At 46.3% G+C, this 24,502-nt stretch overlaps 1 protein-coding gene across 2 annotated transcripts in view; it reads right to left on the bottom strand.

Moving 5' to 3' along the window:
* Positions 1 to 14,028: 14,028 nt before the first annotated feature.
* fgd6 (FYVE, RhoGEF and PH domain containing 6) overlaps positions 14,029 to 24,502 on the bottom strand; it is a 185,861-nt gene continuing 175,387 nt past the window's right edge. For both annotated transcript variants that reach the window (XM_068058785.1, XM_068058784.1), the window contains one exon: positions 14,029 to 16,436. In XM_068058785.1, coding sequence (XP_067914886.1) covers positions 16,400 to 16,436 — 37 coding nt within the window. In that variant the 3' untranslated portion in view covers positions 14,029 to 16,399. The remainder of the gene's footprint in view (positions 16,437 to 24,502) is intronic.

Here is a 24,502-nt window from a genome sequence, read left to right as displayed (position 1 = left end):
AGTCCTCCCAAAATGCATCACCTCACACTTCTCAGGATTAAATTCCATTTGCCACAGCTCTGCCCTTCTTCTGCGGAGTTCACACGCTGCCACCAGATTGTGTTATTGCCTTCTTCAGCAATAATGTACCAAACAATAATGAGTTGAAAACTGATCAAAGAGTGGGTTCTTTATTGTTAATTAACAGGTTTACAAGAGAGCTCTCTAATACACGTGACTAGATGACGAACACAACTCCAACTGAGCTGTCACGTATTGGCTGAAGTCACTTCCTGGGATAATGTGTGAAATACTCAGACTGTTAAAGTGATCACAACATACTTAAAAAGTTGATGTTGGTTTTCAGCCATCTTATTGGCCAGTAGTAGCCATGTGATCATTCCTAATATTCATGAAACTCTTTTTCAGCAAACTTACTAGCTTAACATCTGTCTTACGGAAAATGTTAGAAGCTATTATTAATGATGTTATAGCAGGGCATTTAGAAAAATTCAAGGTAATCAGGCAGAGTCAACATGGTTTTGTGAAAGGGAAATCATGTTTAACTCATTTTTTGGAATTCTTTGAGGGAGTTACATGTGTTGTGGATCAAGGGGAACTGGTAGATGTATTGTACTTAGATTTCCAGAAGGCATTTGATAAGGTGCCAATCAAAGGTTATTGCAGAAAATAAAAGCTCATGGTATAGGGGGTAACATATTGGCATGGATAGAAGATTGGTTAGCTGACAGGAAACAGAGAGTCAGCATAAATGGGTCATTTTCCAGTTGGCAAGATGTTACGAGTGGTGTACCACAGGGACCTGTGTTGCGGCCTCAATTTTTTACAATTTATATAAATGACTTGGGTGAAGGGGCTGAAGGTATGGTTGCTAAATTTGCTGATAACACAAAGATAGGTAGAAAAGTAAGTTGTGAAGAGGCCATAAGGAGGCTACAAAGGGATATAGATAGGTTAAGTGAGTTGGCAAAGATCTGGCAAATGGAGTATAATGTGTGAAAATATGAAATTGTCCACTTTGGCAGGAAGAATAAAAAAGCATATTATCCAAATGGTGAGAAATTGCAGAGCTCTGAGATGCAGAGGGATCTAGGTGTCCTAGTATATGAATCGCAAAAGGTCAGTATGCAGGTACAGCAAGTAATTAGGAAATCTAATAGAATGTTATCATTTATCGCGAGGGGAATTGAATACGAAAGTCGGGAGGTTATGCTTCAGCAACACAGGGCATTGGTGAGACCACTTCTGGAGTATTGTGTACAGTACTGGTCTCCTTATTTAAGGAAGGATGTAAATGTGTTGGACGTAGTACAGAGAAGGTTTACTAGATTAATACCTGTCTTAGGAGGAAAGATTGGACAGGCTAGGCTTGATTCTGCTGGAATTTAGAAGAGTTAGCATTTAATATTTAGAGTAGAATCCAGCACTAGAGACCATATAGTTAATTGTAACATAATTTAGTAAGGATTTAATAAGTATTTATTTATTTTAAATTAATTTATTAATTAGTGCTAGAAATGTCAGTTAGAGGGGTAAAGTGCTTCACCTGTGAGATGTGGGAGGTCCGTGACGCTTCCAGCGTTTCGGACGACTACATCTGCAGGAAGTGTACCCAGTTGCAGCTCCTCACAGACTGCATGGATCGGTTGGAGCGGCAACTGGATGCACTTAGGAGCATGCAGGTGGCAGAAAGCGTCATAGACAGGAGTTTTAGAGAAGTGGTTACACCCAAGGTGCAAGCAGATAGATGGGTGACCGCTAGAAGGGGCAGGCAGTCAGTGCAGGAATGCCCTGTGGCTATCCCCCTCTCTAACAAGTATACCGTTTTGGATACTGTTGGGGGGGCTGGCCTATCAGGGGAAAACAACAGCAGCAGCCAGAGCAGTGGCACCACGGCTGACACTGTTGTTCAGCAGGGAGGGACAAAGCGCAGAAGAGCAATAGTTCTAGGGGACTCTATAGTCAGGGGCACAGATAGGCGCTTCTGCGGACGTGAAAGAGATTCCAGGATGGTATGTTGCCTCCCTGGTGCCAGGGTCAAGGATGTCTCTGAACGGACAGGGGGCATTCTGAAGGGGGAGGGTGAACAGCCAGAGGTTGTGGTATCAACGACATAGGCAGGAAGAGTGACGTGGTCCTGCAGGAGGTGTTTAGGGAGTTAGGTAGAAAGTTAAAAGACAGGACCTCTCAGGTTGTAATCTCTGGATTACTCCCTGTGCCACGTGCCAGTGAGGCTAGAAATAGAAAGATAGTGCAGCTAAACATGTGGCTGAACAGCTGGTATAGGAGGAAGGGTTTCAGATATCTGGATCATTGGGATCTCTTCAGGGGCAGGTGGGACCTGTACAAGAAGGACGGGTTGCATCTAAACTGGAGGGGCACTAATATCCTGGCAGCGAGGTTTGCTAGCATCACTCGGGAGGGTTTAAACTAGTGTGGCGGGGGGTGGGAACCAGAGCAGGTGAAATAAATGAGGCCAGTAAGACTAAGAGGAAGAGCAGGCAGGGAGATGTTGCTGAGCACAGCGGGACTGGTGGTCTGAAGTGCATTTGTTTCAATGCGAGAAGTATAACAGGTAAGGCAGATGAACTTAGGGCTTGGATTAGTACTTGGAACTATGATGTTGTTGCTATTACAGAGACTTAGTTGAGGAAAGGACAGGATTGGCAGCTAAATGTTCTGGGATTTAGAAGCTTCAGGCGGGATAGAGGGGGATGTGAAAGGGGTGGGGGAGTTGCATTACTGGTTAAGGAGCATATCACAGCTGTACTGCGGGAGGACACCTCGGAGGAGTCATGCAGCAAGGCAATATGGGTGGAGCTCAAGAATAGGAAGGGTGCAGTCATGATGTTGGGGGTTTACTACAGGCCTCCCAACAGCCAGCGGGAGGTAGAGGAGCAGATATGTGGACAGATTTTGGAAAAATGTAAAGGTAACAGGGTTGTAGTGGTGGGTGATTTTAACTTCCCCTATATTGACTGGGACTCACTTAGTGCTAGGGGCTTGGATGGGACAGAATTTGTAAGGAGCATCCAGGAGGGCTTATTGAAACAATATGTAGATATTCCAACTAGGGATGGGGCCGTACTGGACCTGGTATTGGGGAATGAGCCCGGCCAGGTGGTTGAAGTTTCAGTAGGGGAGCATTTCGGGAACAGTGACCATAATTCCGTAAGTTTTAAGATACTTATGGATAAGGATAAGAGTAGTCCTCGGGTGAAGGTGCTAAATTGGGGGAAGGCTAATTATCTTCGGGGGGGATTAAACTAATTCAGCAGGGGAATGGGAACCTAAATTGTAGTGCCAGTGTACAGGATGTTGAGAGTAGTGAGGTCAAGGATATGGTTACAAGGACGCAAGAGGGCACTGGCAAGCAAGAACCTGGTTTAAAGTGTGTCTATTTCAACGCCAGGAGCATCCGGAATAAGGTGGGTGAGCTTGCAGCATGGGTTGGTACCTGGGATCTCGATGTAGTGGCCATTTCGGAGACATGGGTAGAGCAGGGGCAGGAATGGATGTTGCAGATTCCGGGATTTAGATGTTTCAGTAAGAACAGAGAAGATGGTAAAAGAGGGGGGGGTGTGGCATTGTTAATCAAGGAGAGTATTACAGCGACAGAAAGGACATTTGAGGACTCGTCTACTGAGGTAGTATGGGCTGAGGTTAGAAACAGGAGAGGTGAGGTTACCCTGTTGGGATTCTTTTATAGACCTCCGAATAGTTCCAGAGATGTAGAGGAAAGGATGGCGAAGATGATTCTCGACAGGGGTGAGAGTAACAGGGTAGTTGTTATGGGGGACTTTAACTTTCCAAATATCGACTGGAAATACTATAGTTCGAGTACTTTAGATGGGTCAGTTTTTGTCCAGTGTGTGCAGGAGGGTTTTCTGACACAGTATGTAGACAGGCCAACCTGGGGCGATGCCACATTGGATTTGGTACTGGGAAATGAACCCGGCCAGGTGTTAGATTTAGATGTAGGTGAGCACTTTGGTGATAGTGATCACAATTCGGTTAGGTTTACCTCAGCGATGGGCAGGGACAGGTATATACCGCAGGGCAAGAATTATAACTGGGGGAAAGGAAATTATGATGCGATTAGGCAAGATTTAGGATGCGTAGGATGGGGAAGGAAACTGCAGGGGATGGGAGCAATCGAAATGAGGAGCTTATTCAAGGAGCAGCTACTGCGTGTCCTTGATAAGTATGTACCTGTGAGGCAGGGAGGAAGTTGTCGAGTGAGGGAGCCATGGTTTACTAAAGAAGTTGAAGCGCTTGTCAAGAGGAAGAGGGCGGCTTATGTTAGGATGAGACGTGAAGGCTCAGTTAGGGCGCTTGAGAGCTACAAGCTAGCCAGGAAGGATCTAAAGGGAGAGCTAAGAAGAGCAAGGAGAGGACACGAGAAGTCATTGGTGGATCGGATCAGGGAAAACCCTAAGGCTTTCTATAGGTATATCAGGAATAAAAGAATGACTAGAGTTAGATTAGGGCCAATCAAGGATAGTAGTGGGAAGTTGTGTGTGGAATCAGAGGAGATAGGGGAAGTGTTAAATGAATATTTTGCGTCAGTATTTACAATAGAGAAAGAAAATGTTGTTGAGAATACTGAGATTCAGGCTACGAGGCTAGATGGGATTGAGGTTCACAAGGAGGAGGTGTTAGCAATTTTGGAAAGTGTGAAAATAGATAAGTCCCCTGGGCCAGATGGGATTTATCCTAGGATTCTCTGGGAAGCTAGGGAGGAGATTGCAGAGCCTTTGTCCTTGATCTTTATGTCGTCATTGTCGACAGGAATAGTGCCGGAAGACTGGAGGATTGCAAATGTTGTCCCCTTGTTCAAGAAGGGGAGTAGAGACAGCCCTGGTAATTATAGACCTGTGAGCCTTACTTCGGTTGTGGGTAAAATGTTGGAAAAGGTTATAAGAGACAGGATTTATAATCATCTTGAAAAGAATAAGTACATTAGAGATAGTCAGCACGGTTTTGTGACGGGTAGGTCGTGCCTCACAAACCTTATTGAGTTTTTCGAGAAGGTGACCAAACAGGTGGATGAGGGTAAAGCAGTGGATGTGGTGTATATGGATTTCAGTAAGGCGTTTGATAAGGTTCCCCACGGTAGGCTATTGCAGAAAATACGGAAGTATGGGGTTGAAGGTGATTTAGAGCTTTGGATCAGAAATTGGCTCGCTGAAAGAAGACAGAGGGTGGTGGTTGATGGCAAATGTTCATCCTGGAGTTTAGTTACTAGTGGTGTACCGCAAGGATCTGTTTTGGGGCCACTGCTGTTTGTCATTTTTATAAATGACCTGGAAGAGGGTGTAGAAGGGTGGGTTAGTAAATTTGCAGATGACACTAAGGTCGGTGGAGTTGTGGATAGTGCCGAAGGATGTTGTAGGGTACAGAGAGACATAGATAGGCTGCAGAGCTGGGCTGAGAGATGGCAAATGGAGTTTAATGCGGAAAAGTGTGAGGTGATTCACTTTGGAAGGAGTAACAGGAATGCAGAGTACTGGGCTAATGGGAAGATTCTTGGTAGTGTAGATGAACAGAGAGATCTTGGTGTCCAGGTGCATAAATCCCTGAAGGTTGCTAACCAGGTTAATAGGGCTGTTAAGAAGGCATATGGTGTGTTAGCTTTTATTAGTAGGGGGGTCGAGTTTCGGAGCCACGAGGTCATGCTGCAGCTGTATAAAACTCTGGTGAGACCGCACCTGGAGTATTGCATGCAGTTCTGGTCACCGCATTATAGGAAGGATGTGGAAACTATGGAAAGGGTGCAGAGGAGATTTACTAGGATGTTGCCTGGTGTGGAGGGAAGGTCTTACGAGGAAAGGCTGAGGGACTTGAGGTTGTTTTCGTTGGAGAGAAGGAGGAGGAGAGGTGACTTAATAGAGACATATAAGATAATCAGAGGGTTAGATAGGGTGGATAGTGAGCGTCCTTTTCCTCGGATGATGATGGCAAACACGAGGGGACATAGCTTCAAGTTGAGGGGTGATAGATATAGGACAGATGTGAGAGGTAGTTTCTTTACTCAGAGAGTAGTAAGGGCGTGGAACGCCCTGCCTGCAGCAGTAGTAGATTCGCCAACTTTAAGGGCATTTAAGTGGACATTGGATAGACACATGGATGAAAATGGAATAGCGTAAGTCAGATGGTTTCACAGGTCGGCGCAACATCGAGGGCCGAAGGGCCTGTACTGCGCTGTAATGTTCTAATTCTAATAATAATATTAGGCAGGAACTGAAGAATTCAGATTGGGGGCGGCTGTTTGAGGGTAAATCAACATCTGACATATGGGAGTCTTTCAAACGTCAGTTGGTTAGAATCCAGGACCGTCATGTTCCTGTGAGGAAGAAGGATACGTTTGGCAAGTTTTGGGAACCTTGGATAACGAGGGATATTGTGAGCCTGGTCAAAAAGAAAAAGGAGGCATTCGTAAGGGCTAGAAGGCTGGGAACAGACGAATCCCTTGAGGAATATGGAGGTTGTTTATGAAATGTGGAGGTTGTTTAGGGAGCACTTGCTGCGACTGCTGGATAGGTTTGTCCCGATGAGGCAGGGAAGGGATGGTAGGGTGAAGGAACCTTGGATGACAAGAGATGTGGAACAGCTAGTCAAGAGGAAGAAGGAAGCTTACTTAAGGTTGAGGAAGCAAGGATCAGACAGGGCTCTAGAGGGTTACAAGATAGCCAGGAAGGAACCGAAGAATGGACTTAGGAGAGCTAGAAGGGGACATGAAAAAGTCTTGGCGGGTAGGATTAAGGAAAATCCCAAGGCGTTCTACACTTATGTGAGGAACAAGAGGATGGCCAGAGTGAGGGTAGGGCCGATCAGGGATAGTGGAGGGAACTTGTGCCTGGAGTCGGAGGAGGTAGGGGAGGTCCTAAATGAATACTTTGCTTCAGTATTCACTAGTGAGAGGAACCTGGTCGTTTGTGAGGACAGCGTGGAACAGGCTGATATGCTTGAACAGGTTGAGGTTAAGAGGGAGGATGTGCTGGAAATTTTGAATGATATGAGGACAGATAAGTCCCCGGGGCCAGACGGGATATACCCAAGGATATTACGGGAAGCGAGGGAAGAGATTGCCGCGCCTTTGGCGATGATCTTTGCGTCTTCACTGTCCACTGGAGTCGTACCAATTGATTGGAGGGTGGCAAATGTTGTTCCCTTGTTCAAGAAAGGGAATAGGGATAACCCTGGGAATTATAGACCAGTCAGTCTTACGTCGGTAGTGGGAAAATTATTGGAGAGGATTCTGAGAGACAGAATTTATTACTACTTGGAAAAGCATGGTTTGATTAGAGGCAGTCAGCATGGCTTTGTGAGGGGCAGGTCATGCTTCACAAGCCTTATTGAATTCTTTGAAGGTGTGACAAAACACATTGATGAAGGAAGAGCAGTGGATGTGGTGTATATGGATTTTAGCAAGGCATTTGATAAGGTTCCCCATGGTAGGCTCATTCAGAAAGTAAGGAGGCATGGGATTCAGGGAAAGTTGGCTGTCTGGACACAAAATTGGCTGGCCCATAGATGTCAGAGGGTGGTAGTAGATGGAAAGTATTCAGCATGGAGCTCGGTGACCAGTGGTGTTCCACAAGGATCTGTTCTGGGACCTCTGCTCTTTGTGATTTTTATAAATGACTTCGATGAGGAAGTGGAAGGCTGGGTTAGCAAGTTTGCCGATGACACAAAGGTTGCTGGAGTTGTGGATAGTGTGGAAGGCTGTTGTAGGTTGCAACGGGACATTGACAGGATGCAGAGCTGGGCTGAGAAGTGGCAGATGGAGTTCAACCTGGAAAAGTGTGAAGTGATTCATTTTGGAAGGTCGAATTTGAATGCGGAATACCGGCTTAAAGACAGGATTCTTGGTAGTGTGGAGGAACAGAGGGATCTTGGGGTCTATGTCCATAGATTGCTCAAAGTTGCCACCCAAGTTGATAGGGTTGTTAAGAAGGCGTATGCTGTGTTGGCTTTCATTAACAGGGGGATTGAGTTTAAGAGGGAGTTTAAGAGCCGCGAGGTTATGCTACAGCTCTATAAAGCCCTGGTTCAACCACACTTGGAATATTGTGTTCAGTTCTGGTCGCCTCATTATAGGAAGGGTGTGGAAGCTTTAGAGAGGGTGCAGAGGAGATTTACCAGGATGCTGCCTGGACTGGAGGGCATGTCCTACGAAGAAAGATTGAGGGAGCTAGGTCTTTTCTCATTGGAGCGAAGAAGGATGAGAGGTGACTTGATAGAGGGGTACAAGATGATGAGAGGCATAGATAGAGTGGATAGTCAGAGACTTTTTCCCAGGGTGGGAAGGGCTATCACCAGGGGGCATAATTTTAGGGTGATTGGAGGAAGGTTTCGGGGAGATGTCAGAGATAGGTTCTTTACACAGAGAGTGGTGGGTGCATGGAATGCGCTGCCAGCGGTGGTAGTAGAAGCAGATACATTAGGGGGCATTTAAGCGACTCTTGGATAGGTACATGGATGATAGTAGAATGAGGGGTAGGTAGTTACTTAGATCTTGAGTAGGTTAAAGGTTCGGCACAACATCGTGGGCCGAAGGGCCTGTACTATGCTGTACTGTTCTATGTTCTATGAATATAAAGACAGTAGGAAGGAACTTAAGTAAGGAATCAGGAGGGCTAAAAGGTTTTTTTAAAAATTCATTCATGGGATGTGGGCGACGCTGGCCAGGCCAGCATTTATTGCCCATCCCTAATTGCCGTTGAGAAGGTGGTGGTGAGCTGCCTTCTTGAACCGTTGCAGTGCATTTGGGGTAGGTATACCCACAGTGCTGTTCGGAAGGGAGTTTCAGGATTTTGAGCCAATGACAGTGAAGGAACAGCGATATAGTTCCAAGTCAGGATGGTGTGTGACTTGGAGGAGAACTTGCAGGTGGTGATGTTCCCATGTATTTGCTGCCCTTGTCCTTCTAGTTGGTAGAGGTCGCAGGTTTGGAAGGTGCTGTCTGAGGAGCCTTGGTGCATTGCTGCAGTGCATCTTGTAGAAGGTACACACTGTTACCACTGTGCGTCGGTGGTGAAGGGAGTGAAGGTTTGTAGATGGGGTGCCAATCAAGCGGGCTGCTTTGTCCTGGATGGTGTCGAGCTTCTTGAGTGTTTTTGGAGCTGCACCCATCCAGGCAAGTGGAGAGTATTCCATCACAGTCCTGATTTGTGCCTTGTAAATGGTGGACAGGCTTTGGGGAGTCAGGAGGTGAGTTACCCGCCTCAGGATTCCTAGCCTCTGACCTGCTCTTGTCGCCACAGTATTTATATGGCTACTCCAGTTCAGTTTCTGGTCAATGGTAGCCCCTAGGATGTTGATCGTGGGGAATTCAGCGATGGTAATGCCGTTGAATGTCAAGGGGAGATGGTTAGTTTCTCTCTTGTTGGAGATGGTCATTGCCTGGCACTTGTGTGGCGCGAATGTTACTTGCCACTTATCAGCCCAAGCCTGGATATTGTCCAGGTCTTGCTGCATTTCTACATGGACTGCTTCAGTATCTGAGGAATCACGAATGGTGCTGGACATTGTGCAACCATCAGCGAATATCCCCACTTCTGACCTTATGATTGAAGGAAGGTCATTGATGAAGCAGCTGAAAATGGTTGGGCCTAGGACACTACCCTGAGGAACTCCTGCAGTGATGTCCTGGAGCTGAGATGAGTTACCTCCAACAACCACAACCATCTTCCTTTGCGCTAGGTATGACTCCAGCCAGCGTAGGGTTTTCCCCCTGATTCCCATTGACCTCTGTTTTGCTAGGGCTCCTTGATACCATACTCGGTCAAATGTTGCCTTGATGTCAAGCGCAGTCACTCTCACCTCACCTCTTGAGTTCGGCTCTTTTGTCCATGTTTGAACCAAGGCTGTAATGAGGTCAGGAGCTGAGTGGCCCTGGCGGAACCCAAACTGAGCGTCACTGAGCAGGTTGTTGCTAAGCAAGTACCGCTTGATGGCACTGTTGATGACACCTTCCATCACTTTACTGATGATTGAGAGTAGGCTGATGGGGCGGTAATTGGCCGGGTTGGACTCGTCCTTTTTGTGTACTGGACATGCCTGGGCAATTTTCCACATTGCAGGGTAGATGCTAGTGTTGCAGCTGTACTGGAACAGCTTGGCTAGGTGCACGGCAATTTCTGGAGCACAGGTCTTCAGTACTATTGCCGGAATATTGTCAGGGCCCATAGCTTTTGCAGTATCCAGTGCCTTCAGTCGTTTCTTGATATCACAGGAGTGAATCGAATTGGCAGAAGTCTGGCATCTGTGATGCTGGGGACTTCAGGAGGAGGCCGAGAAGGATCATCAACTCGGCCCTTCTGGCTGAAGATTGTTGCAAATGCTTCAGCCTTATCTTTCGCACTGATGTGCTGGGCTCCCCCATCATTGAGGATGGGGATATTTGTGGAGCCACCTCCTCCAGTTAGTTGTTTAATTGTCCACCACCATTCACGGCTGGATGTGGCAGGACTGGTGAGCTTCGATCTGATGCGGTCATGAAAAGTCATTGACAAACAGGATTAAGGAGAATCCTAAGGCTTTTTATACGTATATTAAGAACAAGAGGGTTAGCAGGGAAAGGGTTGGCCCACTCAAGGACAGAGGAGGGAATCTATGTGTGGAGCCAGAGGAAATGGGCTAGGTGCTAAATGAGTACTTTGCATCAGTATTCACCAACGAGAAGGACTTGGTGGATGATGAGTCTAGGGAAGGGAGTGTCGATAGTCTGGGTCATGTCGTTACCAAAAAGGAGGAGGTGTTCGGTGTCTTGCAAAGCATTAAAGTAGATAAGTCCCCAGGGCCTGATGGGATCTATCCCAGAATACTGAGGGAGGCAAGGGAGGAAATTGCTGGGGCCTTGACAGAAATCTTTGCATCCTCATTGACTACAGGTGAGGTCCCAGAGGACTAGAGAATAGCCAATGTTGTTCCTTTGTTTAAGAAGGGTAGCAAGGATAATCCAGGAAATTATAGGCCGGTGAGCCTTACGTCAGTGGTAGGGAAATTATTAGAGAGGATTCTTCAGGACAGGATTTACTCCCATTTGGAAACAAATGAACTTATTAGCGAGAGGCAGCATGGTTTTGGAAGGGGAGGTCGTGTCTCACTAACTTGATTGAGTTTTTTGAGGAAGTGACGAAGATGTTTGATGAAGGAAGGGCAGTGGATGTTGTCTATATGGACTTCAGTAAAGCCTTTGGCAAGGTCCCTCATGGCAGATTGGTATAAAAGGTGAAGTCACACGGGATCAGAGGTGAGCTGGCAAGATGGATATGGATTGTTTTCACTGGAACAACGGAGGTGGAGGGGCGACATGATCGAGGTTTACAAAGTTATGAGCGGCATGGACAGAGTGGATAGTCAGAAGCTTTTTCCCAGGGTGGAAGAGTCAGTTACTAGGGGACATAGGTTTAAGGTGCGAGGGGCAAAGTTTAGAGGGGATGTGCGAGGCAAGTTCTTTACACAGAGGGTGGTGAGTGCCTGGAACTTGCTTCCGGGGGAGGTGGTGGAAGCAGGTACGATAGCGACGTTTAAAAGGCATCTTGACAAATACATGAATAGGATGGGAATAGAGGGATACGGTTCCCGGAAGTTCAGAGGGTTTTAGTTTAGACAGGCATCAAGATCGGCGCAGGCTTGGTGGGCCGAATGGCCTGTTCCTGTGCTGTACTGTTCTTTGTTTGTTCTAAGAGATGACTTGATTGAAACATATAAGATCCTGAGGGGTCTTGACAGGGTGGATGTGGAAAGTATGTTTCCCCTTGTTGGAGAATCTCGAACTGGGGGTCACTGTTTAAAAATAAGGGGTCGCCCATTGAAGACAGAGATGAGGAGAAACTTTTTTCTCTCAGAGGGTCGTGAATCATTTGCATTCTCTTCCTCAAAAAGCAGTGAAAGCAGAGTCTTTGAATATTTCGTAGATAGATTCTTTTCATAGATAGATACAGCAGTGAAACAGGCCCTTCGGCCCACCGAGTCTGTGCCTACCAACAACCACCCATTTATACTAATCCTACATTAATCCCATATTCCCTACCACATCCCCACCATTCCCCTACCTACACTAGGGGCAATTTACCTATCAACCCGCAAGTCTTTGGCTGTGGGAGGAAACCGGTGCACCCAGTGGAAACCCACGCAGTCACAGGGAGAACTTGCAAACTCCGCACAGGTAGTACCCAGAAGTGAACCCTGGTCGCTGGAGCTGCGATGCTAACCACTGCGCCGCCCCAAAAGATAAGCAAGGGGGTGAAAGGTTATCGGGGGTAGGTGGAAATCTGACTATTATCACTCTTACCATCTGGCCAACAGTACAATATGAGTATACAACAAGACTGACTAGCTAACAGTACAATATGACTATACAATAAGACTGACTACCTAACAGTACGATATGACTATACAATAAGGCTGACTGGCTAACAGTACGATATGACTATACAATAAGGCTGACTATTATCACTCTTACCATCTGGCTAACAGTACGATATGACTATACAATAAGGCTGACTATTATCACTCTTACCATCTGGCTAACAGTACGATATGCACTATGCTTTTCAACAGAATCCTCTGAATCCACAAGCCAAGAAATCAAACCTCTGAACCTCATCGTCCTTGAGTTTTGCTGAGTTCTGCACATCATTTTCAAGGGATAAAACAGTTTATGAAATTGTAGGATGCATATTTGTACTATGTAAGATAGCTCTACAATTCTAAAACATAGGAAATGTGAAAAATTTGGCCACCTGCCCTTTGTTTGACTTGGATAGGTTTGTTATTATAATCTAAAGATAAATGAGGTAACAATTTTGAACCCTGGTGAGTCAACCAAGGTTGGTAAGAAAGAGAAGAAAATAAAAGTTGTCACTTTCCTAAATACTATCTCGGACTCCAACTACAACTATGCGTGGGTGGGCATCAGATAAAGAGCGAACTAGTCATGGGTAGACTGGTCAAACAACCCCAACACTTAATGCCTTTGCTCCTATATAATGCCCTATGGAATTGTACCAGTTAAGAAACCAGGGATAAAATAAGCAATAATAGCCAAGAGTTTTTTTCATGTTTGATGCTGCCTTAATAAGGATGTGGTTTTGTTTTCAGATAGTAACGTAACAGGCACGATGCACTGTACCTTACAAATAGTTAGTAAAAGTCAGGTGAAATTCTTTGGAGTCTCATTTCTATGCTGTGGCAAAATGATTGTTATTTCCATGAGCTGTCAATCACACAGTTAGTTGCCTATTAAGTATCACAACTGGTGTAGATTACCTTCATGTCAAAATAGCCAGGATGATCTGGAGAGAGATTTAGGGGAGTTTTAGTGGGCTCTGCACGCAATATTTTGGAAGGAAATATAAGGGAGTAATATAAACAAAATGGTACAAATTTTAAACAGGGTACAGAACAGAGACCTAGGGCTTCACATACAAAATCTAAAAAGCTCCAGGGGGAAAATAAATACATTCTTTTAGAACTTGGAGAGCTGTTACAATCTGGAATGCACTGCATGAAAGGGTGGTGGAAGCAGATACAGTAATAATTTTCAAAAGAGAATTGGATATATACATGAAAAGGAAAAAAACTGCAAGGCTACGAAGAAAGAGCAGGGGAGCAGAATCAATTTGCTAGCTCTTCCAAAGAACAGGTAGAGACAATGGGCTAAATAGCCTCCTTCTGAACTGAATGATCCTAAGAATGTATCCTCCCCAAAAAATGAAGGATCAATAAACAAATCGAATGCTGAACTATATAGGCAAAAATAGCAGGGTACAAAGCTGCAAAAAGTCATTCTCATACAGTGTGGTGTTGTGGTCAGTCCTGACCATAAGTAATACATCTAATATTGGTTAGACACAGAAATCCATTCAAGGTCTCGAGGTAATTTAGAAAAAACTGAATCCTGGTTATGAAGGAATACTTGGGAGAAATCTCATTTCAGTTTCAAGGGAGATGACTGAAAGGTGGTGTTATAGAGCTATTTAAGACAATAAACAACAACTTGAATTTATATAGCACCTTTAATGTAGAAAAATGTCCCAAGGCACTTAGAGGCATAATCAAAAACAAAGTGTAGAAAACGCAAATTAAAACTAAATTCTGACTATAGGGGACATAGGTTCAAATAGTAAATGACAAATTTATAACTGATATTAGGAAGTTCTTCACAGAGTGATCAACATATGGAATGGACTTCTAGGCAAGGTAGTAAGGTAAATACCCCGGAATTAATTTTAAAAAGATTTGAATTTGCATTGTGCTTTATCATATCCTCAGCTACCAATGTCAAGGCTTTTAACAGACAAATGTGACATCCAATTCGCACACAAGATCATACAAACGACAAATGAGATGAACAGCCAGTTAATGCCTTTTAGTGTTGGCATTTGAGGGAACAATAACGGCCACCTTATCTTCAAACAGTGCGGAGATTCTTTTTGTTTTACTCACACCTGAACAGTCAGAAGGAGCTTTAGTTTATTGCCTTAACCAAAAGATGGCATTTCCATCATGGCAGCACTCCCTCAGCACTGCAGCCAGCCTGTGTGCACATTGTCTCAAGTGGGCCTTGAATGCACAACCTTTTGACTCAAGGGCAACAGTGTGACCAACTGAGCTAACACTTTCTATACTAGTAGTTACTTGTGAATTTGGAATTGAGCAATATCAAATCTTGCCATTTGGAAGACATTGCTGACCATCAGCAAGTACAGCTTCAGCACTTTGTACAAAATTTAAAAGAGGGGAAATTGTTTTAAGAGTTATTTCCTTCACCCATCAAAAGGAATCCTACTTGGTGTGAAAAGCAGAATCCCTGTATTTAGCTTCACCAGACCATGCTTACCTTAAATGCTGATTTATATTCAACATTCTATATATTTATAAAAAGTCAATATTGGAAAAGTTAACAGGTGTATTTTACATTAATTTGCACTTTGAATTCTACAAGATGTCAGTTGTGGCGTCATAGAGAACCACTGATGCTCATTAAAATAGTTAAATAAATACATAAATCTAACTCATGCCTGCATGTATAAATCCTTGATGAACTATCTTATCTTCAAATATTTTACCAAAGCCAAATATTAAATAAAGAAAAACAGAATAAAGTTAAAATATACTGGAAAATTGGTCAGGGCATTTAACAGCCATGTTCCATCATCACCTTTTTTGAAAGGCTTAAAACACACATTCCAATAAACCTGGAAAATTACAAGACCCATTTAGTATTGATATCAATGCAGTAAAAGCTAGACAATATTGGAATCATTCAAGGCTACTTGCTTCCTCATTTTTCATAACATGAATATTACACCAGCTCAAATATTAAGAGTGTCCATATTTCCAGTAGTCTCAGGTCACCACACTGCATAATTTGGGTCTTAAAGTTTACAAGTCAAGAACCAGGTAGCAACATTTTGTCCAGTTTTTTTCCCCCTTCTCTCTTCTGAAGCACCAGCTCCTGCTGGATGTAGCTTCATCGGCACTGGCAGCCCTTCACTAAACCACCGAATGCTCATTTTTTGTTGTTGTTGTAAAAATTCAGTCTCTATTCAACTGTGTGGCATCACAACCAATGCCTATGTCTTTGTTTCGCGTCCATGCACGGGTACTTTCTATTTGAGTCACTGGGCAGTGGTCAAGAATGGGAATCTGAGCTGATTCTTCCCTTCCCTAGAGAAGAGGCAGTCAGGCAAATGATAGCACTCCTGACCCCAAATGAAATCAACTAAATCTGCACAAACTTGACCTTCTTGGTCTACAAAGCCTTGTACCATACTAGGTACTGAACTTACCTCATGAAAAATTAGAGGCGTTCACAAATCATTTTTAAATGTGGAGATCTTCAGAGATAGAAAATGTCAGTTCCATTATCCATATGAGTAAATCAGAGAGATCAAAGTGGCCTTTTATATCACAATAATCTGTGATCTTCAGTTTTATAATGTGACGATGCCAACAGACTTTAGAGATGTAGCACAGAAATAGATCACGGCTTAAGGCACAAAGCCTTTTGGTTGGCTATGCACAGAGTAAGTAGCCAGACTGACAGAAGTTTGATTAATTCTTACTTTGGATCACCAAAAGGAGACTTAAAATTAGAAAATTATACCAAGTTGGCCAAGTTTTCTTCAGAAGGACCACTTTCAGAAAACACCTGAGAGCAAATGAAGAGTGTTTTGTGATTGTTGCAAATTCTGTGTAGTTCATTCTGCAATCCAAGATGAATCTTTAGTAACAGGAGATTAAGGCATGCAAATGAATATTCCTATTCAGTCTTTCTTGAAGCATCAACACCACACTTCAGCATCTCAGTATAGTATATTTTTCATGGAGTTGCTTCTTGAACTCCTTCCCTTGTATACTTCTCTGTTGATGGAGTGGAGTGTTATAGCACAGTAGCTTTTTGAAAAGCTTCTACCCACCTGTTGAGAAATTGGAATGTTTGATAATTATTGTAACTCTAGGGTCACACCGAATTCTATGTACAAAACAGTGCCCTACAGTTTTCAAACAAATGTAGAAGTAAATATATCAAAAGGCGACTTTCCTTTGCTCTGTACCTAGGAAATTGGTAGAACACAGGTAGAGACATGTTACATTAGGCCACTGCCTTCATTGTGCAATCTCAGCCTTTCCCACAACATGAAGCTGGGTCTGTGTTTGTAGCACACCCAGTGTTGGCATTTTAATGGGGTGGGAGGGGGTGTTTCCTGCCTCAACCTTCTCTCCTAATACTTGGTGTGTACCCCATCAAAGGGACACATATTGAAAGTCATCTTAATGGCCTTCCCCCGACCTGGAAGTGGTGGATAGGTGGGCGGCGGGGTGCGTGATGGTGGGAGTGGTGGCAGGAAGGGGGGAGAACAGAGCATCTTTGGGATACAGGGACAGGCCACAGTGTATGGAGGAAAGTGATAAAATTTTTATTTGGAACCCTTGTCATGAATTTGGAAGCACTTCAGGGCAAGACACCCATCTCCATGTGCCTGCCCACTGTTTTTTTCATATTTATGCTTTTGGCGAGGGTTTTCATTATTCTGTCATTTAACATCCTCTCTGCACTAACGCTTTGTCTTTCACCACACTATTAACACACTCTTTGCCTTTGCCCCATGACCTCCTTGTCAGTTATTCTCTGTGACCTTATGTCCTATCAACACCTTCCCTTTTGTTCTCTTTTGCCCCACCCCCACTTTATTTGTTTAAACAAAGTGATTACTGACAACGTAGCTGCCCGCTGACGTAATCAGAGTGTGCCAAGCTGCGCACATGCACAGCTACATTTTGCCAGGACTAGGTGACACATGCGCAGGATGATGTCATTGCGTATCCACGCCTGGTCCATCTTCGCACATGTGCGATAAAGCTTCATTGAGTATCCAGTCCCCCACTTGGTTGGAGGAAGCAGCTGAATGGGAGACTTTAAGGCTGGAGCTCACATCCTTAGCCGCTTGCTCCAGACCTCGATGCACTCCCCACCTCCACCACTCCCCTGGCTGATTGTTGGTCGCTTTGCGCCACCCCGCTTTCCGGCTGCTCACTCCCCGCACCTCCCCCCCCAGCCCTTAACTTTAGGCTGCGCCGCTTCCCTTCTCTCGGCCACTCACTCCTATGTCACCTCGTCACCGCCTTGCTTCTTCGGGCAGCGCATAGAGACTGATGAAACGTGGCAGCGAGTGGCCGAGAGGAGGGAAGCGGTGTGGCCTATAACTAGTGACTGGAGTGTCGGGGAGTGGGGGAGGGGTGGTGTAGCAAGCAGCCGGAGAGTGGGATGGCGCAAGCGAGGAACAATTGGCCAGGGAAGTTGGGGGCAGCAGCGAAGGCTGGAGCGAGTAGCTGATGGGGGTGGGGGGAAGCGGCCGGTGGGGAGGAGGGGGAGAAAGTGAGTTGCCGGGGGGGGGGGAGGGTGGGGGAAGAATGGCCCATGGGGCGGGAGCTGGTAGCTGCGTTTAGGTGAAATCAGTCCTGGTCAGTCATACAAATGAATCACAATAACGAATTGGCAGCACATTTTATACTCTGCCCAATTTTCGTTTCCGTTGATCGGGGTGCCAATTCACTATCTTCCAATGGAAATTCAATCATAAAATTCCTTTTGTATTTAATAGGATTACTGGAAGGTTAAATGGAACTGAGGATTACAGTTAGTATCCTATGACTACATAGTAGCACATTACAGGGCTTCCATCCAACTTAACTTAACGTAAGGTTAGTTTACCAGAACGATCTAGCCATAAGCATTTCCTGTGATAAATTGAGCAGCGTCATCTTTAATCCTGGCAGCTGCCTGAACGTCGCAGACGCTGGCCTTCCAGTTGAAGAGCCTGCATTTGCGAATGTGCAAGTACTGTGCCACCTAGTGGTTGCATTGTCAGCAAACGCAGCCTTGTTTAAAACCTATTACATTTCTAACCTTTGCCAGTTCTGATGAAGGGTCACTGACCTGAAACGTTAACTTTGCTTCTCTTTCACAGATGCTGCCAGACCTGCTGAGTATTTTCCAGCATTTTGTTTTTATTTCAGATTTCCAGCCTCTGCAGTATTTGGCTTTTATATAAGGCCAAGAGGAGATTTGACAGAAATGTTTAAAAATCATGAAGGGTTTAGATAGAGCAAATGAAAAGAAACTGTTTCCAATGGCTGCAGGGTCAATAACTCAAGGATGCAGATTTAGAGGCAACACAAGGAAATTTTTTTTTTTAATACGAGTGGTTAGGATTTGGAATGCACTGCCTGATACGCCAGTGAAAACAGATTCAAGAGTAGCTTTCAAAAGGAAGTAGGATAAATACTTGAAGGAGAAAAATATTGCAAGGAGATGGGGGAAAAAAGGGGGAAGTGAGACAAATGGGTTGCTCTTTGAAAGAGCCAGTGCAGCTTGACTGGTTAAATGGCCTCCTTCGGTGTTGTATTATTCTATGAGCCAGATCACAATTTATTCAACAAGATAAAACCACAAACATACAGAATTTCTTTCATCCTTTATTGATATGTATTTGAATTCAACAACTTGCATTTTTATACCACTTTAAACATAGAAAAAGAAAAAGGGCTGCATGTTTATGCCAAAATGCAATCTCCCCTAGCATTACATTTTCAGAGGTTTTGTCATGTAAAAAGGCACACTCACTGGATTTCGGCAGTGGCAGCATCCAAAGGAAGCTGGCATATTTATCAACTAGCTCAATTCATAACTATCTTATCGTATCTTGAAAAGACAACCTCCTTCCCCCACATGGGTACAAACCCGCGACCCCTACCTCCTAGAATGACAAAGAAAAAACACCACCACTTGCAAATTCCCCTCCAAGCCACACACCATCCTGATGTGGAACTATATCGCCGTTTCTTCACTGTTGCTGGGTCAAAATCCTGGAACTCCCTTCCTAACAGCACTGAACCCCAATGACTGCAGTGGTTCAGGGAGGCAGCTCACCACCACCTTCTCAAAGGCAATTAGGGATGGGCAAGAAATGCTGGCTTAGCCAGTGAAGTCCACATCCCACGAACAAAAAAAAAAAAGGCCTGTTTGCATGAAGATACTTGTTCCCTCTCCCCCACTTTCACAAGAACACAAGTAGTAGGAGCAGGAATAGACCATGTGGCCTGTCGAGCCTGCTCCACCATTCAATATGATTGTGGCTGACCTTGGGCTTCAACTCCACTCTCCCGCTGGTCGCCATATCCCTTGATTTCCTGAGACCAAAAATACGACTATCCCAGCCTTAAACGTATTCAACGATGGAGCATCCACAACCCTCTGGGGTGGAGAATTCCAATGATTCACAACTCTGAGTGAAGTAATTTTTCCTCATCTCAGTCCAAAATGATCAGCCCCTTATCTTAAGACTGTGCCCCCATGTTTTAGATTTCCCAACCAGCAGAAACAATCTCAGTGTCTATCCTATCCAGCCCCTTTAGAATCTGTATGTTTCAATGAGATCGCCTCTCATTCTTCTAAACTCCAGAGAATATAGTCCCAATTTACTCAGCCTCTTATCACAGATTAGATTAGATTAGATTAGAGATACAGCACTGAAACAGGCCCTTCGGCCCACCGAGTCTGTGCCGACCATCAACCACCCATTTATACTAATCCTACACTAATCCCATATTCCTACCAAACATCCCCACCTGTCCCTATATTTCCCTACCACCTACCTATACTAGTGACAATTTATAATGGCCAATTTACCTACCAACCTGCAAGTCTTTTGGCTTGTGGGAGGAAACCGGAGCACCCGGAGAAAACCCACGCAGACACAGGGAGAACTTGCAAACTCCACACAGGCAGTACCCAGAATCGAACCTGGGTCCCTACAGCTGAGGCTGCAGTGCTAACCACTGCGCCGCCTTCATCCCAGGGACCAATTTAATAAACCTTTGCTGTACTGTCTCAAATGCAAGTACATTCTTTCTTAAATGTGGAGACCAAAACTGCACACAGTACTCCAGATGTGGTCACACCAAAACCCTGTACAATTGTGGCAAAACTTCTTTATTCCTGTACTCCTACCACTTGCAATAAAGGCCAACATGCCATTTGCCTTTCTAATTGCTTGCTGTACCTGCATGCTAGCTTTTTGAGTTCCTTGTACAAGCACACCCAAGTCTCTTTAACAGCAACACTTACAAGTTTCACACCTTTTAAAAAATATTCTGCTTTTCACATTTCCCTACATTATACTCCATCTGCCATCGTGTTGTCCACTCACTAAACCTGTCTATGGCTCTTTGCAGCCTAACAGCAGCAGAAAAGATATTTGCAGAAAATTGGAGTGCAAACACTGGTTCTGATTTCATAGTCTTGAGTGAGCTGAATTAGTGATGTAGGGAAATCGAACCAAATTGGGTGTAAAAATGTGATCTAGTAACTTCAGCATTGTTTTAGAATTATTGTATCAGAACAGTGATTCTCTGTAATTCAACACAAAAAACAAACTTTGACAAGTCTCACACTGAACGTCCCAATGTTGTGTGAACTCTCATCATCTTGTGTCATCACACAGTGTAGTAGTGGCAGAAAAGACACAAAAGGTTTGCAGAGTGCATCAAATATTGGATAGATGGCAGACAACTGGCTAAAATTCAATCTTAGGTTTCACTTGAACAAAACAAACCTTCAATGATTTATGGCATCATCTAACCCTTTAATTGATTTCAAATTTTATAATCCAATCCCATCCATTGACTATTGTCAGTATTTCATTCAATAACCACTTATTGCATGGAGCATGGAGGCAGTTATCCAAATATGTATCTGCATAAAGTATATCAAAAATCTTATCTTTGTCAACACTACCTGCCATCTTTTTCCATTATAAATTCCTACCTCCACATTTTAACAGAATCTGCCTGTGTAAAACTTATGTTGTAATTACACCTGATAAGCAGTGGTGGTGCTACAGGTCCTCAGTTTTGCATGTCACAGTTGCTCATGCTGCAATGAGGGAAACATCTATTCTCCAATCTAATTGTTTCCCAATTGCTTGATGTCTTGTAAAGAATACAGAAATATAACAGCTGGATAACTTTAAAAAGAGAACTGCACTACCTATGCACAATTACTCCCACTTGACCGCACATGCACAATTCCATGGGAGACTGACCAGTAAAAATATAAAATCGAAGTACATAAAATTAAAGGGGGGGGGGGGGGCGCGAAGGAGGGAGGGGGACGGACAGGGCCAGACGGAGAGGAGGGGGACAGAATGGGGGGTGGGGAAAACAGCTATCGAGAGAGGGAGGGCGGGCAGGCGCGACGGAGGGAGGGCGGGCGCGAGACGGAGAGAGAGATAGAGCGAACGCGAGACGGAGAGCGAGCGAGCGCGCGCGAGACGGAGAGCGAGCGAGCGCGCGGGAGACGGAGAGCGAGCGAGCGCGCGGGAGACGGAGAGCGAGCGCGCGGGAGACGGAGAGCGAGCGAGCGCGCGGGAGACGGAGAGCGAGCGAGCGCGCGGGAGACGGAGAGCGAGCGAGCGCGCGGGAGACGGAGAGCGAGCGAGCGCGCGGGAGACGGAGAGCGAGCGAGCGCGCGGGAGACGGAGAGCGAGCGAGCGCGCGGGAGACGGAGAGCGAGCGAGCGCGCGGGAGACGGAGAGCGAGCGAGCGCGCGGGAGACGGAGAGCGAGCGAGCGCGCGGGAGACGGAGAGCGAGCGCGCGGGAGACGGAGAGCGAGCGAGCGCGCGGGAGACGGAGAAAGCGCGCGCGGGAGACGGAGAGAGCGCGCGCGGGAGACGGAGAGAGAGCGCGCGGGAGACGGAGAGAGAGCGCGCGGGAGACGGAGAGAGAGCGCGCGGGAGACGGAGAGAGAGCGCGCGGGAGACGGAGAGAGAGCGCGCGGGAGACGGAAGAGAGAGCGCGCGGGAGACGGAGAGAGAGCGCGCGGGAGACGGAGAGAGAGCGCGCGGGAGACGGAGAGAGAGCGCGCGGGAGACGGAGAGAGAGCGCGCGGGAGACGGAGAGAGAGCGCGCGGGAGACGGAGAGAGAGCGCGCGGGAGACGGAGAGAGAGCGCGCGGGAGACGGAGAGAGAGCGCGCGGGAGACGGAGAGAGAGCGCGCGGGAGACGGAGAGAGAGCGCGCGGGAGACGGAGAGAGAGCGCGCGGGAGACGGAGAGAGAGCGCGCGGGAGACGGAGAGAGAGCGCGCGGGAGACGGAGAGAGAGCGCGCGCGGGCGCGAGAGACGGTGAGAGAGAGAGAGCGCGCGCGAGAGAGACGGAGAGAGAGCGCGCGCGGGCGCGAGAGAGACGGAGAGAGCGCGCGCGCGGGCGCGAGAGAGACGGAGAGAGAGCGCGCGCGGGCGCGAGAGAGACGGAGAGAGAGCGCGCGCGGGCGCGAGAGAGACGGAGAGAGAGCGCGCGCGGGCGCGAGAGAGACGGAGAGAGAGCGCGCGCGGGCGCGAGAGAGACGGAGAGAGAGCGCGCGCGGGCGCGAGAGAGACGGAGAGAGAGCGCGCGCGGGCGCGAGAGAGACGGAGAGAGAGAGCGCGCGCGGGCGCGAGAGAGACGGAGAGAGAGAGCGCGCGCGGGCGCGAGAGAGACGGAGAGAGAGAGCGCGCGCGGGCGCGAGAGAGACGGAGAGAGAGAGCGCGCGCGGGCGCGAGAGAGACGGAGAGAGAGAGCGCGCGCGGGCGCGAGAGAGACGGAGAGAGAGAGCGCGCGCGGGCGCGAGAGAGACGGAGAGAGAGAGCGCGCGGGCGCGAGAGAGACGGAGAGAGAGAGCGCGCGGGCGCGAGAGAGACGGAGAGAGAGAGCGCGCGGGCGCGAGAGAGACGGAGAGAGAGAGCGCACGGGCGCGAGAGAGACGGAGAGAGAGCGCGCACGGGCGCGAGAGAGACGGAGAGAGAGAGCGCACGGGCGCGAGAGAGACGGAGAGAGAGAGCGCACGGGCGCGAGAGAGACGGAGAGAGAGAGCGCACGGGCGCGAGAGAGACGGAGAGAGAGAGCGCACGGGCGCGAGAGAGAGAGCGCACGGGCGCGAGAGAGACGGAGAGAGAGAGCGCACGGGCGCGAGAGAGACGGAGAGAGAGAGCGCGCACGGGCGCGAGAGAGACGGAGAGAAAGCACGTGAGAGAGACACAGAGAGAGAGAGAGAGAGAGAGAGAGATCGAGACAGAGATCGAGAGGAGGGAGTGAGCGAACGAGGGGGAGTGAGAGTGATCAAGATCACTCCCGACAGATGGACATCTATCCCAAATACTCCGCTTTGCTACAAGTGTGCGTCCAAACATTGACTACTTGTGCACGCAAACAAATGCCAGGTATCTCGCTAAATCAGTATCCAACAATGATGAGAAAGTATGTCAATAAACTAGTTTTCTTATTCAAAGCTTCTTCACAAAAATGCACATTTGTTGTTGTTTTAATAGCAAGATCAATTTTTAATGCCTTTATCTTTTCAAAAGCCCCCGACGTAAAACAAAAATTATAATGAGGCTACACACGTGAAAAGGCTGGACAATCCCGACTCAGACGATGGGTTTGCAAGTCACATATCCAAGTTTGCCAATGACAAAAATAGGCGGCATTGTAAGGAATGCGAAGTAAATGGAAGCATAAAATAATGATATTATTAGAGTAAGCGAACGGGCAATACTGTGGCAAATAAATTACAACATAGAATAATGTTTGGTCATCCATTTTCAACCCAAAAAAGGTTTTTAAAAAAGTACTTTCCAAATGGTGAAAAGCTAGAAATGGTGGGAGTCCAAAGAGACTTGGGGGTTCACTTACATCTCATTAAAATGTCACGACAGTACAGAAAATAATTAAAACGGTTAATGGAATGCTGGCCTTTTTAGCTACAGGATTAGAATACGAGAGGGTAGAAATTATGCTACAATTATACACATTTATCATAAGTATTAAAAGATATGGGGAAAATGTGAGTATGTGAAGTTAGGTCACAGATCAGCCATGATCTTATTGAATGGTGGAATAGGCTGGAGGGGCTAATTGGCTTACTCCTGTTCCTATGTTCTTAAAT

This window comes from Heterodontus francisci, chromosome 27 (genome assembly GCF_036365525.1).
Source record: "Heterodontus francisci isolate sHetFra1 chromosome 27, sHetFra1.hap1, whole genome shotgun sequence".
NCBI lineage: Eukaryota > Metazoa > Chordata > Chondrichthyes > Heterodontiformes > Heterodontidae > Heterodontus > Heterodontus francisci.
This window is presented reverse-complemented; position numbering and strand designations above follow the sequence as displayed.